At 42.9% G+C, this 18010-nt stretch overlaps 2 protein-coding genes across 4 annotated transcripts; one reads left to right on the top strand and one right to left on the bottom strand.

Moving 5' to 3' along the window:
* Window positions 1-1474: 1474 nt before the first annotated feature.
* On the bottom strand, window positions 1475-7323 carry LOC143475155 (protein crumbs homolog 1-like). The gene is made up of 8 exons (XM_076972907.1): window positions 7189-7323; window positions 5479-6441; window positions 4728-5278; window positions 4344-4509; window positions 2496-3402; window positions 2372-2413; window positions 2109-2231; window positions 1475-1879 (listed from the first exon to the last, which is right to left on the bottom strand). Exons 1-8 carry the CDS (start codon window positions 7229-7231, stop codon window positions 1627-1629), a joined length of 3048 nt encoding a protein of 1015 aa, XP_076829022.1. The 5' UTR covers window positions 7232-7323; the 3' UTR covers window positions 1475-1626.
* An 823-nt stretch (window positions 7324-8146) lies between these two features.
* zbtb41 (zinc finger and BTB domain containing 41) lies at window positions 8147-16258 on the top strand. Of its 3 annotated transcripts, none has more exons than XM_076972904.1 (11): window positions 8147-8474; window positions 9757-11026; window positions 11188-11395; window positions 11708-11777; window positions 12046-12193; window positions 12301-12430; window positions 13698-13793; window positions 13877-13983; window positions 14072-14177; window positions 14494-14582; window positions 14702-16258. In XM_076972904.1, exons 2-11 carry the CDS (start codon window positions 9787-9789, stop codon window positions 15307-15309), a joined length of 2802 nt encoding a protein of 933 aa, XP_076829019.1. In that variant the 5' UTR covers window positions 8147-8474; window positions 9757-9786; the 3' UTR covers window positions 15310-16258. The 3 variants fall into 3 exon arrangements, with proteins under 3 accessions (XP_076829019.1, XP_076829020.1, XP_076829021.1); XM_076972905.1 differs by lacking the exon at window positions 8147-8474 and adding an exon at window positions 8482-8625; XM_076972906.1 differs by lacking the exon at window positions 8147-8474 and adding an exon at window positions 8635-8919.
* Window positions 16259-18010: the final 1752 nt, after the last annotated feature.

Genomic DNA, 18010 nt, shown 5'->3' with positions numbered 1-18010 from the left:
TGCTCAATTTGTCATATATACCCTGAACCCCATCTCACGTGGGTGGGGTAAATATGAATGCTTTGACTGATCTTGCGCAAGGAAGGCAGTCTGGGCAAATCAGGTGGATGCAGCCGCTGTTTAACGTGGACAAACTGAGTGGCCTTGGGTAAACAGGATAAGGGGGTGTGATGGTGTTTTTAAACTTTGACCATCTTTGGTCAGTGGAAAATAAATTTCCAGTTATTGACTGTATCACTGCATCCACTGCCCCATTCCCTGGTAAATGTTACCTCTTTGAAATACCTTTCTCTGTGTTTAATTGTATCCTTTTTCTCAGCAGGACGGATGCTTTTGCCCTATTATCTGACGTGTGAAGCGTGTGAGTTTCTATGGGTCAATTCAGGTCTTAGGCAATGCCTTTACTCCCATTTTTTGCAGAGAACACCCAGGGACAGTGGCCTTCAGTGTCTTATACTTATATAACCCCCTTTTCACAATAACAGGACAAGATCTCGTTTTGCAATGGACAAATCAGATTATTAATGAGGTGCGCACATTTTGAAGAATGCATGTACGTTTATAATTTGTTACAGCACTATGCTTATATTGTTTTTCCAGTTCAGTTTCATTTCTTTCTTATAGTTGTCTACAAGGATGCATTTTAATCTCCTAAATAATAATAAAAAATCATCAATAGTTCCAATGATAGGGACCTTCACATACAGCTAAACATACAGCTGACCAAACGCCAAGCTTCTCTTCTTCTCTTTCTCTTCTATTCTTCTATTCTCTTATTATGTTCTCTTCTTCTTTTCTCTTTTCTCTTCGCGCAGATCCCAGTGCTAGAACACAAGCTTGACAACAAACTGCATTAAAATCTAGTTAGTTCACACTTTAAGAAATAATTTCTATCAGGTATCTCTGGTGGGTGCTATTGCATGAAAAGGATCATTCATGTCTGTTCATTCATAAACTCATTCACCTTCCCTTTCAAGGTAAAAGGTCTGGTTCAGATTAAACATTATGGGCCAAATTAAATAGACCATCTCATGGGTTATACTAACTCACAATATGAGGACACTCTTCCAAAAGTTCAAAATACCTTAATAGTTACACCCAGTGATATAGCTGATCAGAATATTTTCTGATTTTCCATTTTGAGAAACAAAAACGTGGTTAAAATAGTTAAACAATTGCAATGTACAAAAACATCCTACTATGACAAATGATCAACAGCTTCTAAAGGACATGACCCTGTGAACACTGTGCCTGACTGCTTTAATTAGCATTAGAAAAACAATTTTTTTCAATATATTCAAATTTTTTATTCATGTTAATACATAGTTAGGAATTACAGCATACACATAAAGCTCTAATCCATTAAAACTGAGACAGCCTCTTGACATTATTTATTTACTTTACCACATGTGTCCATTTGTTTAAGAATATCATCCCCCCCCCCCCCCCCCCAACCAATTTCATTCTCCACAACTCAAATGGATGGAGGACAATGCTGCTCTTTCCTCCCCATATCGAGAACATGGCCGCCCCTTAAATACTTGCCAAATGCCCACAGCGGACACAGACTCTGCATGTTTGAAACAGCCATTCTTCTTGCTGCCCTTGGCTTTGAGCTCTCAGACTCTACCCATCACGGGCACCATTCCACTCGATCTCCGGTTCGTCGTCCAGCCGCAGGATGAGGTAGGAGAGAAGCTGACAGATGTTTTGCCACATGAGGAGGAACATGTAAAGGTAAAAGTCACTGACGTCGATCTGGCACTGGTCACCGGCATAACTCAGCTCACACACGCACTGGAACCTGTCGATGAGATTGCGACAGTAGCCTCCGTTCTGACAGGGGTTGGATTCACATTCATCCAGCTCCGACTCACACCTACAAAAAACATTACCATAAGACAAAAATGGCCGTCTTACAAGAATACCTACACACAAAAACCATTTAGATTAAAAAACTGACTACATTTAGACTACAAAAAACACTAAGAATATGCACTTCAGACTGATATTTTGACTATAAATATAAAAAAATGAAGATTAAAATGAATCGCTTCAAGATGAATTCCATAAATTTAATTGTTACTTTACTGCATCAGATGTCTTACCACTGTCCAGTGAAACCAGACAGGCAGTCACATGTGTCCGCCACAGTCGAGCAGTTTCCACCATTAAAACAGCTATAGTTCCACCGCTCATTCCCACATACAGAGATTGGCAATTTGGGAAACCTAGAAAAATATTCACATTAATACAAGTCAATCATACATAGATAATCATTTACTTTGTTTTCCACTTATGAAGAGCAAACTGAATGGGAAAAATGAAATTGCATAAAAAATAAAGTGGTTTCTTAAAAGGGTTAACTCACGGAATCCTGTCAATGTACCAAGGGAGGTCTGGAACTCTTTGTCTGAAATCAAGGTAAGAAATTATGCAAAATTGAAATTATGCATTTTTTAGTCTAAGACAAGGGCACAGATAGCCTTACGTACGTGCACAGAGGCCCTGTTGTGTTCCTTGGGCAGAGGCAGGCGTAGCGTCCGTGGCCACGGAGACAGATGCCCCCATTGCGACACTTGTGTCCAGCACACACATCCACCTTGCGCTCGCAGTGGTGGCCGATGTAGCCTGACTCACACACGCACTCATGAGCTGAAGAGCCAGCCCTGCAGGTACCATGAACGCAGGGATTTGGGGCACAGGGGTCCAACACGGTCTCACAACTCAACCCGCCCCAGCCAGAGGGGCACTGGCACTGGAAGTGGTCAACGAGGTCCTCGCATTTGCCCCTGTGCTGGCAAGGGTTGGGCTCGCAGACACCAAGCCCCCGGCAGCCGAGGGATGGAGCCCCTGACAGCCGCACAAACGTCTCCTCCTGAGGCCTGGGGTAACGCAGCTCCGTCTCGCTGTAGAACGGCAGTAAAAGTCCACCCACCTCCACCGAGCCCATGCATCCCTCCAGACTCATGCCGGCCTCGGGCCACATGCCCCCCAGCAGGATGTCCACACCCTTCCTCAGGAAGTCAAGATCTCGAGAAGCTGTGGACGAGACAGAGGCCTCATCCAGGCGATGGTCCAGGACCATGGTCCAGGGTGACATCTGCACTGCTGGGCTTTCCATGCTCAGCACGGCGACGTGCCATCGTCCGTCATTGATCGCCCTTGTGCTTCGCACCCAGAGCCAGCGGTCATCCTCTTCCCCCTGCAGCTCCAAAACGAGGTGTCCGTCCTGGAGAGAGATGGTTACGAACTGGGATGCGCGCTCTGCATGGAGGAGGATGCAGCTGCGCCTACTGGTGCGGAATGCCAGTGCAACCCTGCGGAGGGGGCGGCGGATTTTCCCATTGCCTCTGTATGCCATCACGGGGTCGCCCTCATGAACACTCACATTTGTGACACCTGTAATGTTGGCACGACAGGAATAAGAACTTCCCCAGCTTTTTAACAAAATGACAAAATGGTATTTTAGACATAGATAGGACAGTGAGTGTATTGTTCTTGGGTTTAGATGAGAGATACCTATTATATTTACCAGTGTGCTGACAAGAAGTGTCCTTGCCTGCATTATTTCTGAGGATGACTCAAAGTCTTATACCACTGACAAATATTAATATTAATTTAATTTAATTAATTTTTAAATATTAATTAACTTAAATATTAATTAAAAATATTAATGTAATCTGTGCTAATAAACTCCAACCAGTAGAAAGAACTCATTAGTGGATTTGATTGGGTGATACAATACTATGTCAGGACATTTTGAAAATTAACTTCTACACCTTAATTGATTTCACTGTCTGTGAGAAAAATAGAAATAGAAATAGAACAGGAAAATAGAAATATCCTTACACATGCAAAATCTTTTTACATTCATCAATTGCAGGGCCTTATTTAAAAAAGGTTATCTTTTTAAAATAAGCTTGCAATAAGTTCCAACAGACACCAACACTCCTATGTTCCAAGATGACAATGGTATAAATGGCCAAATCTGTGTGTGTCTGGTTTCAATACCACGATTGAGTACTTTTGACTAGCAGTTTAGTTTGACTAGCAAACTAACAGTTTGACTAGCAAAATTTGACTAGCAAAATAGGAACCTGACAACTAAAATTAACAGGAACAATTCAACTCAGTTAATCCCAAGTCAAATCAACTCAATTCAATTAAATTCAAGTAATTTCAAGTCACGTCCAGCCCAGTCTAAAATCTCATTAACTACATAAACTATTTAAGGGTCAAGAAGTGACTTTAAGGTGCATAATTCAAATATCAAGAAGAATATTTTCTATTGAGCATTAGTATGTTTTAAGTAGAGATATTGTTCCCACAGTCATACTCACACTCAAAGCCCTGACTGTATGACTGACAGGATGCCTTGGAGGGACATGGAGACAGCTCACACCACTTCACCTGCTCACACCGCCGCCCTGCTGTATTAGGGGGGCAACTGCAGGTGAAGTCATCCAACAACGAGTAGCACACACCACCATTCAGACAGGGATTTTTCTGTATGGCAACAGCAGAGTCATTATCACTTTTTTTTTTGTTTACGTTCACCTTCATATTCCTGCAATTTTTCAAGTAGCTACCATTCTTGTATTTTCAATTTGTAGAATCTTGCTGATGCAGTGACACATTAACATATTAAAGTTCATATTTCAAATAGTTGATGCTTACACAAACACTAAGATACCACCAATGATGACATATTTTTGGTTGCTTACAGTGCAGGCGTTATCTCCAGTGCAGCCGTGTGTTACCTCCACCATGACCTGGGGGGCGTAGGAGTTGACGGGGGCATTGATGGGGAAGAACTGCAGACGTCTGGAGCTAAGTCGCAGGTCCTGAACGCAGCCCCTGAAATAGCTTCCAAATGCCAGTGTGGCCCGGCGGTCTGGCAGACCCCCAACATGCACTATATCCCCCTTCTGCACCCGCAACCTCTGCACGGCTACGCCGCCATGGATTCTGACCGACTGCGAGAGAGAGAGCGCCCCCTTCTCCACGTGCACGCCCACGACATGAGCATGGCCATCACTTATGCTGTTGTGGTCCAGCAGGGTCTTGGAATTGTCGACCTGAACTTTGACCTTTCCCCGCTCCAGCCACAGGTGGAGGTACGGGCTGGTGCTGTTGGAGAGGGCCAGCAGGAAGCCGTGGGGTCGTCGGGTACGCACAAACATGGACACGGTGAAGGTGTCTCCAGGATCATCCTCCACAGAGAAGACGGCATAGCTCTCGGAATCGTTGGACCCAAATCGTGCAGAAATGTGCTCTGGAAAAATCCAGACATTAAGAGCTAGCAGCAGAAAAGAAAATGAATTGCTGTGCATGGCCTTTTTAACTCAAAACTCTAATATAGCATTAATAATAAATGTATGTATATATTAATTTTTATGTAAGTTTTTAATAATAATGGGATACCTTTTGTGAACTGCAGTGATATAAAGCTGAAGCTCAGAAGCAAAGCCTTACCTTCCGAGCAGTCGTACCCCTCATATGGTCGGTGGCACTCACATGTGTGATTCTTCCATCCCAGACTGACGCACCTGCCTCTGTTCTGACATGAGCTGCCCTCACAACCATCCATCTCTCTACAGCCCACGCTCACATTGACCTGCTTACCGAGCCCTATGCTTCTAGACCCCGGCACCACCATCCGGGACTGAATGCGCACGTCTCGCATGCAGCCCAGGAAGTAAGAGTCAGGCCTGGCTTGTTCTTCCCCCATTCCACCGATATACACGCTCTGGATGGTGTCGGGCTCAGCCAGTCCTGAGCCTGGCTCTGCAACAGAGGCCCATTCGGCGTCTTTCAACTGCACCCCCTTGTGGCACATCTCTGCAGTGCAGGAAGCATCCCGTAGACTGAGGTCCATCACGGAGCCGTGCAGGGTGGCCTGCACCGTGTGCCAGCGTCCGTCAGCCACCATGTGGGGGAGCTCCAGGTGGATCGGCTCGGTGTTCGCCGCCCGCCGTAGGGTGTAGCGTAGTCGACCCGCCTGCAGCTGCAGCGTGAGGAACTTCCCGTTGGACCGGCACCACAGCATAGTGGCTCCATTCTGCACCGTGCGAAAGCTCAGAGTAACATTCAGGGGCACCAGTGCGTCCTCCAGGGTGCTCTCCATATGGAGTAAGCCTGTCTCCTCAAACGAGAAGGTGGTGGAGGTCTCACACTTCGGCCCAGTGAAGCCGTCCGGGCAGGAGCACCTGTATCGGTGTCTTCTGGGGTGAGGAAAGCAAGTGGCTCCATTTTGGCACTGGTGGTGTTCGCAGCCCAGCAGTGCCACTGTGCAGTTCTGACCGCCGTAAAGGTGCCCGTCGCGCAGCTCCAGGGAGCAGTGGCATCGGTACCCATCTCCCTGATTTACACACACACCGCCATTCTGGCATGACTGGGCATCGCAGTCCACATCAACATCTTCTTCACTGAGAGCACCTGCCAAATGAAATTGTGAGGGATGACAGCTGGAAGATGTTTCACTAGGGACATCTCAGGGTGGCAGTTTGTTTGATTGACTATCTGGTTGCCATGGGTTCCGAATATTGCCTATCAAAACAGAACTAATGTTGTTTGCTAAAGAGTTTAATTGGGGGAAAAGCAATTTAAGAAATAATTTGACATTGTCAATCTTACAAAAGAGGGACAATATATATTTATAAATATATATTTACCTTTATTATATTTAATATATTTGGTAATATACTTATATTCCTTACTACTTTTATGCTGTTTTTTAATTATTTTATATTACGTTTCTATAATGTTTGATTTATGATGTTCACAAACCAGAACACAATATATGTGGGTATAACTCATGGTTCTTTCTATATATTACGATTAATTGCTTTGTTTCAGTAGGTATGTCAAGGCTTATTTAAATCTAATTGAATTACCCACTGAAGTTCCAGAGTCATGTCTAAACCAAGATATTTGAAATTTAACTACAATTAAGAATCCACAGTTTCAAAATCTGATTATTTTCTAACAATGTCCGATGAACTACAAACATACATTGTTTTACCAATGTATTACAATTATGAGTACAGCAGTGTATTACAATAATGAGTGCATTGTGAATGCCATATTTTTAAATAGAAAATCTTGATCCCTACATGAAATATGTTTTATGTCACTGTGATTTCACAAGCAATGCAAATTCAAGTAAATTCAATAAATCTTTACCTGGGAAAAGTAAAAGAATAATCCAGAAGAACACAGTCAACATGATGCCAGTCAATATAGGTCTAGAGACCTATGTGGTTGCTCTTCTATGGAAAGTGCCATTACAACGGGCAGTCTATACAGTGTTTGTTTGCCTGTCCATGTATGAACCTGGCGGATCAGCAGGAGGTAGAATTAGCCCTGGGATTAGGCTAATATACTTACACATGCAACAACTCCCAGGCCATGGGTCCATTCCATAGACTAATTTGTGTGATGGTCACATATGCATGATGGGCAGACTTTACACTAAGGTCCTTTACATAATGTGGAAAAAGCACTTTGCTGAGTCAAGGTGATTTATTTCAGGCACAACGTAAATGTTAGAAAGGCCTCTCTTGTCCCAATATGAGCGATGCTATGGTATTTAGAATTCAGTTTGGCAGCATACTATTGAGTGTCATGTCAACAAGAGCTCTCCTAATGCATAAAGTATAACCAAATTTGTTGGAATTTGCTGTCATAGCACTAATTATTAATCAATCAATCAATCAATCAATTAAACTTGTTTATTCAGGACAATAATTGAAACAAATTATACAATTACATGTATTTTGCCACGCAGATGTAAACAATGGGGTTAAATCAAAACGTGAAATAAAAGAATAAAATAATTAAATTACTAACTCCGACTAAAAAACACGAGTAGCATTGTAACTGTAGTTTCCATAATAACTGTAAAGTATTTAAGGATTTAAATGCACAATTAATTATAGGAAACCTTTCCAATACTTATTTGCGACTTTACATTGCATTCACGAGGCTGGACGATTTAACACCGAAGTCCTTGTCATGTAGGCTATCGCATATCCCCTGTTTGCAAGTGGGCCCGCATTGCGCTAACTACCTTTAACTACGTTACCCACAATGCCATAAGGGACGTAGTCATTTTCACAGGAACTTCGGTTTTCGAATATAAATTTGTTACAGGTCCCAGGTTATCAATAGTCTAATATATTTAGCACTAGTATAATCGCATGTGTCCGTCCAATGGCTGTAGAGTCACCCTGCTATATGTATTAATTTGGGGCAAAATATCCTGTAACAGAGAAAACAGACCCATCCAATGATAAAGCAGATTACTGAGACGTCAAGACTGTCGAATGTGGGAAGGTGGTGCACCCTCTGTTTTGTTGAAAACCTTTTTGTTCGCTAAACATATACTCTGGAAAACGCATTATATTGTCTCTGCTCAGGCAAAGATAACACAATTTTAACAAAATACCGAGGGAAACCTACTTCGTAAGGTAGGAACGTAAGAAATATACTGAGCATTATGGCAGCCTTTCAAAGGGCATTGTAGGGTCGTTTGTCAACACTCTCCTCGTAGGACACCTTTGGGCTCCATGGTGAGGGGTCCGCGAGCGCTGGCTCGTACACGCACGGACACAGCTGCAGGTGCAAAAGAAAGTCTCCGGTCTATTTTCCTCCTTGATGACGAACGACGGACGAGTCTTTCTTTACCGGTCCCCCTCCCGAATAACAGCGAGTGGCCTGCCATGTAACTAGCTAGCTAAGAATTTAATGACTCCGAAAGCGTTACTTTAGGCCCGAATGGCCCACGAAATCAATCGGATTATTGACAGTTTCACACGTAAGGCCTCCTGTGGTGGTCTTGAATTTCGGTCCCGCGAAAAGGCTTTGTAAAAGCCCCGTAGTCTCCAAATATCATATGACACACAACCTTTAAACGTATGTTTCCAAGAGCCGAGTAAAGCTGTGTGTTTTGTCTGTCTTTGACCATACTAGCTCACTCACAAAGGAATTATTATTAAGTATTTATTAATATGGTGTCAGCGTCATAACAGCATAAGTGTGAATTGTATAAACTACAGCACATTTTATTTTGTGGCCTATTTCTTCAGTAAAAAGGCCCAAGGCTACCAAAATCACTAGCTAAATGTGGTTTGGAAATAATAAATTGCCTGACTAGATAAAAAAAATCTTGCACCAGATGTCATTGCACATTTAGGTCTTTTTCTATACACTTTTTAAATACACTTATAGTTTCCTTTTGCAGGGAAATTCATATCACTGTAACTTAGTACTTATAATAATGGCAGGTATTGTCCTGAAATCTATTTTAAATTTTCTGGGTAATTTTCTGTGCTTACTCTGGTGCAGAACTACTTGTTTTTCACTGATTAATCTGAATACATATGATTAGCCTAAAGATTGTTAGTGATTTCTTAAGGCACTACTATTAGTTGGAAAAATGCACCTTTACTCAATCTGTTGTTAGTTTTCTAAACAGTGTTGACTGCATGAGTCTCATTAGCGTTTAGGGAGTTTTTTCTGGCCATTGTTTCCTTGGTTAGCTCAGGGACTTATTTGGACCCTGATTCTCTTTAAGGCTGATCACCTGTTAAAATAATAAAAAAACAACAAAAAAACTATTAACATAAACTAAATAGAATTTAATTTATTCTATTATATATATAGTATTTAATTTAATAGAGCAGGCTTCCAAAATATCACAAAGCACATGGCCACCTATAACTATATATTTTGTTCCTTTTAATGTTTTAGATTCACAGCATGAACAGACTCTTCTAAACCATGAAGGTGAAAAAGAACGCAAATGCACCTCGTCATGCTCTGGTGAGGCAAACGGTGAAGGCTGATGCCGAGACTACAGCGTCTGCTGGACTACAGCGTCCTCTGGTGGACCAGAGTGAGGTCAGAGGTGGTGTCGACAGTTCATTCAGCACCGAGGCCTCACAGGGAAAACGGCAACTGAGAATCTCACAGAGTGACAGTTGCTTTCTCAAGTTCTTGAACAAGGACAGGCAGGCACTGCAGTTGTTTTGTGACGTCGCGGTCAGCGTGTGTGGGAAAACATACCGTGCCCACAAGGTGGTCTTGGCGTTTGGCAGCAGCTATTTCCACGCCAAGTTTAGTGAAAAACCGGAACTGGATCACATTGCCTTCGATAATGTGGAGGGCTCTGTTTTTGGGCACTTGCTCGACTTCCTTTACACGTCTGAGTTTGAAGTGCAGGAAAGCCAGATTCCCTCGTTGACAGAGGCTGCCTGCTTCTTTGACATGATGGAAGCAGTGAATCTCCTAGCTGGGGAGGCAGCACCGCCACAAAGCCGGAAGGAGGTGGAGCAGGAGCAGCTGGTTGAGGAGGAACCTGAGGCGTCTCCTTCGGAAGGAGTTAGGAAGCTCCAGCTTTCCGGTGACACTCGGTGTTCGTTCTGCAGCCGGACATTCTGCTACAGGAAGTCTCTGGAGAATCACATGGCCAAGATGCACAGCACTAATGGCCTGGTAGAGGAGACACCTGGGACCATCGTCGCAACACCGGCTCCTCTGGTCAGCACCCGTCGATCGTCCCGCCAGCGGAGGACTCCAGCCAAGTTTGAGAATGAGGAGAATGGGAAGATCCAAGTAATGGAGGGCGACACCCAACAGGAAGCATGTGCAAATGAAGTCGCTACATCTATTGAAGAGGAGGAGGAGGAGCAGGAGGAAGAGGAGGAGGATCATTGTAATCAGCAGGAGAAGGGGGAGCCAATCCAACACAGAGAAGAGACCTCTACCTCTCTGCAAGTCAGCGGGGGGCACAAGGACCCTGCAGACAGTATAGAGACTGAAGAGAGCCCAGCTCTTAAAATTACCTCCCACGAGGAGGTGGGACTAAGCTCTGGCCATGTGGCTGTAACGCAAACAGTAGTAGCCCAAGGCACCCTCACCAGCCATGTCTACCCAGAGGGCCTGGCTCCGGTGATCATACAGAGCTCCAGCAAAAAGACCCTCAAATGTCCCAAGTGTGACAAGACATTTGACCGTATAGGTAAAAGTCTTGATATGTGTATTTAGTATGCTAGAGAACATTTGCACAATTAAAGTGAAATATCATCTCTGATCCATGAAAAGATATTTAAATGTTCTAGACTGTAGAGTTGTTGGATGGTTTCACTGCTCAATCATTGATTTTAATGTTTTTTTCTGTAGGAAAATACAAGAGCCACACCAGAGTGCACACTGGTGAAAAACCTTTCCAGTGCGATGTTTGTCTCCAGTGTTACTCCACTAAGTCAAATCTCACAGTGCACAAGAAGAAACACACTAGTGATGCTCCTGTCCAGAGGAAGGAGCACAAGTGCCCCTTTTGCAACAAACTTCATGCCAGCAAAAAGACCCTGGGGAAGCACGTCAAAAGGTGTGGAAAGGCACTTTAAATTATTTGGAATCTAATTATCAGTACATTTCTAAAGGCACATGATTCGACAGATGTCATTCAGACCTGCACTTATATATATATATATATATATATATATATATATATATATATATATATATATATATATATATATATATATATATATATATATATATATATATATACACACAATACACAAATGTGTTTTACTGTCACTTACCTCAGATTAGAATTTAGGTGTTTGGTGTTTAACTGGATTAACTGAAGACCAGTTTGCATTTTATCAAACTCTTCTTAAATTTCATTTTGCAGGTTCCACCCCGATCACGTTCAGGACTTCATGAATATGAGGAAGAGGAAGAGTGAGGGGTGGAAGTGTGATGTAAGCAGTTTACTGTTTTTAATCTGACAAAAGGTCTTTAACGGAGATTTGAAGGTTAGAACAGAAGAATGATAATGGAGAGACTGGGGGAGGGGTTGGGGGGCATTCCACTGTTTTAGGGCGTCAGCGCTAAACACCCTGCCACCCATAGAGGACTAGTATGAGGTACAACGAGCAAATTATTGCAGGAAGATTTAAGAGTGGGAGAATTATTATTTTTATTATCATTTATCATCTTTAATAATACCAGCTTATGGTCTTTTTCTAGATATGCCACAAGTCCTTCACTCGTAGACCACACTTGGAGGAGCACATGATCCTACATTCTCAAGACAAGCCCTTTAAGTGCGCTTACTGTGATGACTATTTCAAATCGCGCTTTGCCCGGTTGAAACACCAGGAGAAGTACCACCTGGGTGAGGACTTTCTGCAGGTGTTCAGTAGCTCTGCTGTCCTACGAGTAGAGGATGTTCGCTGCTTCCAGACCTTTCAGCGGTTGATGTCTGCTTGTGCGTCTCCTCAGGACCCTTCCCATGTGACATTTGTGGGCGGCAGTTCAACGACACGGGCAACCGTAAGAGGCACATTGAATGCACCCATGGAGGGAAAAGGAAATGGACCTGCTTCCTCTGTGGAAAATCCGTCCGGGAGAGGTGAGGGGGACACCTTCCTCTGTTTTCTTCATAACAGCAGGGGAGATCATTGCTTTTCTCAAGCAATACATAGTACTCCTTCACTCAAAGTCTCACTCAAATAGTTGTATTTATTTAATCTTTGGATAAGATATCATTATTTAAATGCTGTATTAATTGGAGACCCAAATCAATGGGCCAATCCCGTTAGATGATCTTATATGGTTTTGCATATAAGCATTTTGCATTTTGAGTTTTTCAGATGAGTTATTCCAGATTTTAGCTCGGTCTGTCTGGTGCTTTCTGGTAAACTCTAGACAACATCATCTCAGTCCCTCGCTCATATATACCAGTGGTGTGGTTAGTTCTTGGTATTGTTGACTGGTGCACATTCACCCCAGTGTCGGGTACTGAACTCTGTTGCTCCTTCTGCATTGTTAATGGTCTCTGTGCAGGGCCGGACAAAGCCCTTTTTTGCCCCTTGGCAATGAAATAATTGGGGGCCCCTTATATGAGGATTTTATATATACAATACAAAACAGTGACCTCATACTGAATTGCCCTGTAAAAGGCAATATAATAGCATGCTTTCATATGCTGATGCAATAGGAAAACAAATAAACAAAAATGAATAGGCATTCATGCTGAACTGGACTACAGCCCAACAAATTATTCCTATAAAAATCAGAAACACATGGCTAGTTTGTGAATTTTATATCTCATTAGTTTGTGGTTGTTTCTCTTGCTGCAGTTTTCCAAAATTTTCTAGGACGTTCCATCAATTGGTACGTTTTGCTAAAATATCTGATGAAATTTGAAATGAGAAACAGAACATAATAGTAATGTAAATCGCTCTCTGTCTCATGAGATGAAGGTGACGTCAGTGTCATAAATGTGATTTTATTTATTTTTTCGAGCCGTTGGTGTGAGGCCCCCGTCTCTAGTCAGTCTAGTTTTGTTCTTGCACCGACTATGACTTTTGAAGGCCAACGTTGTCTAGGGCAATGCCTGGGTGTTATAATGACAGTGTCTGGGTATTATAATGGCAGTGCCTGGGTGTTATAATGGCAGTGCCTGGGGTTTATAATGGCAGTGCCTGGCATGACGGTAGTGAATATTTTTTAGGGCACTGAATCTGAAGCTGATATATACTGGTGGACACTCTTCTGTATGACGCCCATACTGAACACTTGGGTTTTATTTTCGGTAATGACTGTCCCAAAAAACCATTACAAACCATCAAAACCTTTTTGTGTGTCTCTTTGTTTTCCTTTTGCCTCCTCTTCAGAACCACTCTGAGGGAGCACCTGAGGATCCACAGTGGGGAGAAGCCCCACCTTTGCAGCATCTGCGGCCAAAGCTTCCGCCATGGCAGCTCGTACAGGTCTGTGGGGTAATGGGAATAACTCATACACAAGCAAGAGGTTTGTGAGGTTAAAACATGATTCGTCTATCCTCCTTCCCCAGACTGCATCTTCGTGTTCACCATGACGATAAGCGCTATGAATGCGAAGAGTGTGGCAAAACATTCATTCGCCACGATCATCTAAAGAAACACAGGAAAATACATACCGGTAATGCAAAAACTGTAACCTTCACATTCCCCCACCCCAACCTTACGTTTTAGCAGAGAGTGATTGAAATGCCTCTGGTGTTCTGCAGGGGAGAGGGCGCACCAGTGTGAGGAGTGCGGAAAGTGTTTCCGGCGGGCCGATCATCTGACCGTCCATTACAAAAGTATTCACTTGGGGGAGAAGGTCTGGAGAAAGTAAGACCTTGTGCTCGTCACACTGCCTCATTGGACCAAATGATCAGAGGGTTATTCTGCAGAATTGAGGAACAACCACATTTAGAGTTTGTGCTAGAGAGGCCATCATAACCCACAGGGCTGGGCAATATAAATATGTAATGTTATTATTGTGATATTAACCTGGGTATCAAATTTCCTCCTACAGTAATATCACTGTCAGTATTTCCTGAGGAATTTTATAACTGCAGAAACTAAAAAAAACCATGTGCTATCAGAGATCATTTTGATGGATTTTGTGTGCATGAGGATTTTTAAGTGTTCTCCAAACTTGCAGGTACAAGGTTCTAGTGCACCAGTGTGAAGTGTGTAAGAAAGAGTTCAGAGGGAAGACCAATCTGATGACACATTTCAGAACCCACTCGGGTAAAGGGGTCACTCTTGTGCTTTACCTTTGTCATCATCAGAGAGACAATCATGATACTCTTTGTCCAATATGACATGTGGTTTTTGTTCTTCTTGTTGTCTTTTTGGGATTCCATTAGGTGAAAAGCCGCACCGATGCGTAATTTGCAACCAAACTTTCCGGATCAAGAAAACCTTGACAAAGCACATGGTCATCCACTCGGACGTGCGTCCTTTCAACTGCTCACACTGCAGTGCCACCTTCAAACGCAAGGACAAATTAAAGTACCACATGGACCACGTCCACAGCACCCGCTCGCTCAACCAACAATCGCCTGATCAGTCTGGCGGGAAACCCCCGGGGCACGTGTCCTCCGCCGAGCCGCCCAAACCGTACCATGGCGCGCCCAAGGCCTCCCTGCAGGCTGCGCCCGCTGACGTGTGCGTTCCCGTCACGCTCGTGCCGGTCCAGATGCCCGAGGAGGCCGAGCTGGTGGGGCATGGGCCGCCGCATGCCGTCCTGCAGTCCATGCAGCAACAGCCACCACAATCTGGTGGCTACCAGCCGCCTGCCGACCTGGTCTTCCTGGAAAAGTACACACTCACGCCACAGCCAGCTAACATCGTGCACCCTGTGAGGCCGGACCAGATGCTAGACCCAAGGGACCAGTCCTACCTGGGAACGTTGCTCGGACTAGACTCCGCCCCCACCGTGCAGGGCATGGCCGCTCCCGAGCATGCCCACTAGCCCTCGTCCCCCAATCAGATGTTCTTGCTTATAAGCAACATTGTGCTGTATTGTGAATTGTAATCATGTTGATGAACATTACTGGCATTATATTTGTAAATGCAATTCTCTACATTAATTTTGTTACCAAGCAAAGAGGACTCTAAGGTCTGAGGTCTTGAGGTCTGATAATTTTTTTACACATCTTTCTAAGGAGTCTTGCTCATAAAAGTGTATTTGAACTAATTTGATATGTAATTTTCTGCGGTATGATGGAGTTTGGCATAATTGGGACAAGCATGAACTTGAGAATTGTTTTTAAAACTTTAAAGACAACAGTAACGTGGACAAGAACATGAACGCTTAGCCCTCAGCTACTGGTGCAGATAAATTTCTCAACTGAAAATTAAATCATCTTAACTTGGTCAGAGTGAAGGAGAAACAAAAGTTCATCACTGATTATTTTGTTTTGAAACTACAATGTTGGGGGTGGTGTCTTCTGGGGCTGCATGGCTCTGACCACTTTGTTCAAGGACAGAGTGATAACGCTGGATGTTTTCGCTTTCAAGCCAGTTTGATTGAGACAATAAAATAACATAACATGCAAATATATGAACATTTTCCTCAAACCTTTTCAAATTCTTATCAACAATATAAGAAATAAGCAATAAAAATAAAAGTGTCTGAAATAAATGACACCATGCTGGTGTACACAATTACGAAATTTCCAATGATGAAATCTTGTTGACTTAATGAGTCGAAGGGTAAATAACTGAAACTGCTTGTTTTAGTTGACCATATGTGCTTTTACCTCTGCTGCTATAACTGAGATCTGATCTGCGGAAGAAATGAGGATTATTATTCTAGCTCTCTTAGTTTGGTCATGTCACCTTGTGAAAGGTGAGAACTTTGGAACAAACCTATTTGCTTTCTTTTCAAGAGTAAAAAAATTAAAGAATGTCAAAGTTTACAGTGATTGTAGATGTGAATTAATTTGTCCTATGTAAATCAGTTTCTTTTTATAAATCAACAGCATAAACTGATTTCTTGTCAGTTTACTCACATTATGTAATCCTGCTCACATATCAAGTCTCTGTTTAATCATAAACAGGTAAAATGTAGACATGGGAAATGGAAGATACAGTTAATCTTTGTGTCTTTGTATTATCTACAGATAGACTTTGTCATTAGAATGTGCATTGTCTGAATTCTGGTGTTTTTTATAGTCACTGCTCACCCATTCGTGTAACACAACAGAACAGCTGAGGCACAACTGCTTGATCACGTTACTCACATGTCTGTGTATTTTCTTTGATAGGGTCCAAAGACTGTCAGAGGCCAGGACTCAGACGTGGTTTTTTGGTCCCTCAGCACGAAACCTATGAACATGGCTCAAGCGTTTTCTACGGCTGCGATGCCAACGCGAGAACGGCGGCCAAAGCCTGGTGGGGAGAGCTCAAATGTGACGATGGCGTGTGGTCTCACACACCTCAGTGTTTAGGTAAGGAATGATATCAATAAAATTAAGATTATGCTTTCTGCTGTTCACATGCTAAAATTTCCTATCTATCACTGAACTTTTAAACGTGCCGTATTTAAATATGCAGTATTTGAATTGCAAGAATATTATTAGCCATGCAAACATGAAAATCTAATGTGAGGGGCACATAACCAATTTTTTAAATTGCTTTATTAGCTCAAAGACATGGATTGAGGCATTTTCGTGTAATGTGTCAATGCAAACTGAAACACATTCTGTTTCTTGTGTTAGATGAAAGTGAATGTGCTGCACCATACGTTTCTCATGCTCAACCACTGCACAAGTTAGAAGGATGGTACTCTTTCAGCTCGGTTACCTACGTATGTGACAAAGGCTATGAACTAGTGGGAAAGGCGGAGGCTGTGTGTACAAACGGGAAGTGGATACTACCAGAGTGTAAACGTGAGTGTCATTTGGCAAATGTGTTAAACAAAAAACAGCACTGAAAATCTATTTTGATTGATTAACAGTACATACAAGTAATGTGAACAACACTGTGCTGTAATAAGGTAAAGAGGAACTGTTTCATATTTTTCAGGAAAGGTAGGCACTTGTGATTCTCCTGCTCCTGTTGCTAATGCAGTAATCACACAAGCATACCGGGATATTTTTGAGCATACTGAACGAGTTGACTTCATGTGTAAAAATGGATATAAGATAGTTGGACATAATTACAGCTTCTGTATGAATGAAGAATGGACTCCTCTACCAAACTGTGGTAAGACTGTCTTACTTAATCCTGTGTTTCTAAATACAGTTGACTGCACACAAAATATCTTCTATCATTTGAGTATTTGGCCAGGAAAGTTCTACTTCATACTTTATGAAGCAGGATAGTTAAATTCAGTAGTCATTCACTTCTAATTATTGTGCCTGTACATAGATTTTAATTAAACAAGAAGGGCATACAATTCAGTCATATCTCACACCTTAGTCGTGTCTCATATCAGTCTTGTCTCATGTAAGTCAGGTCTCACACCTTCCACTGAAGCAACTAGTGAAAATAGTGTATTAAACTGACAATACAGGCCCGTAGCCAGGGGGAATCGAAGGGTTCGTTCGATCCCCCCCCCCCCCCCCCCCCCCGCCCCCGCCCCCGCCCCCGCACCCGCACCCTCCCTCCGTACACACATGCCCATCAAGATAGGTAGGCTATTCAATGAATGAATTGTTAATCTCCGG

This window comes from Brachyhypopomus gauderio, chromosome 14, assembly GCF_052324685.1.
Source record: "Brachyhypopomus gauderio isolate BG-103 chromosome 14, BGAUD_0.2, whole genome shotgun sequence".
Classification (NCBI taxonomy): domain Eukaryota; kingdom Metazoa; phylum Chordata; class Actinopteri; order Gymnotiformes; family Hypopomidae; genus Brachyhypopomus; species Brachyhypopomus gauderio.
The sequence above is the reverse complement of the archived record's forward strand: the minus strand, read 5'-3'. Positions and strand labels throughout refer to the sequence as shown.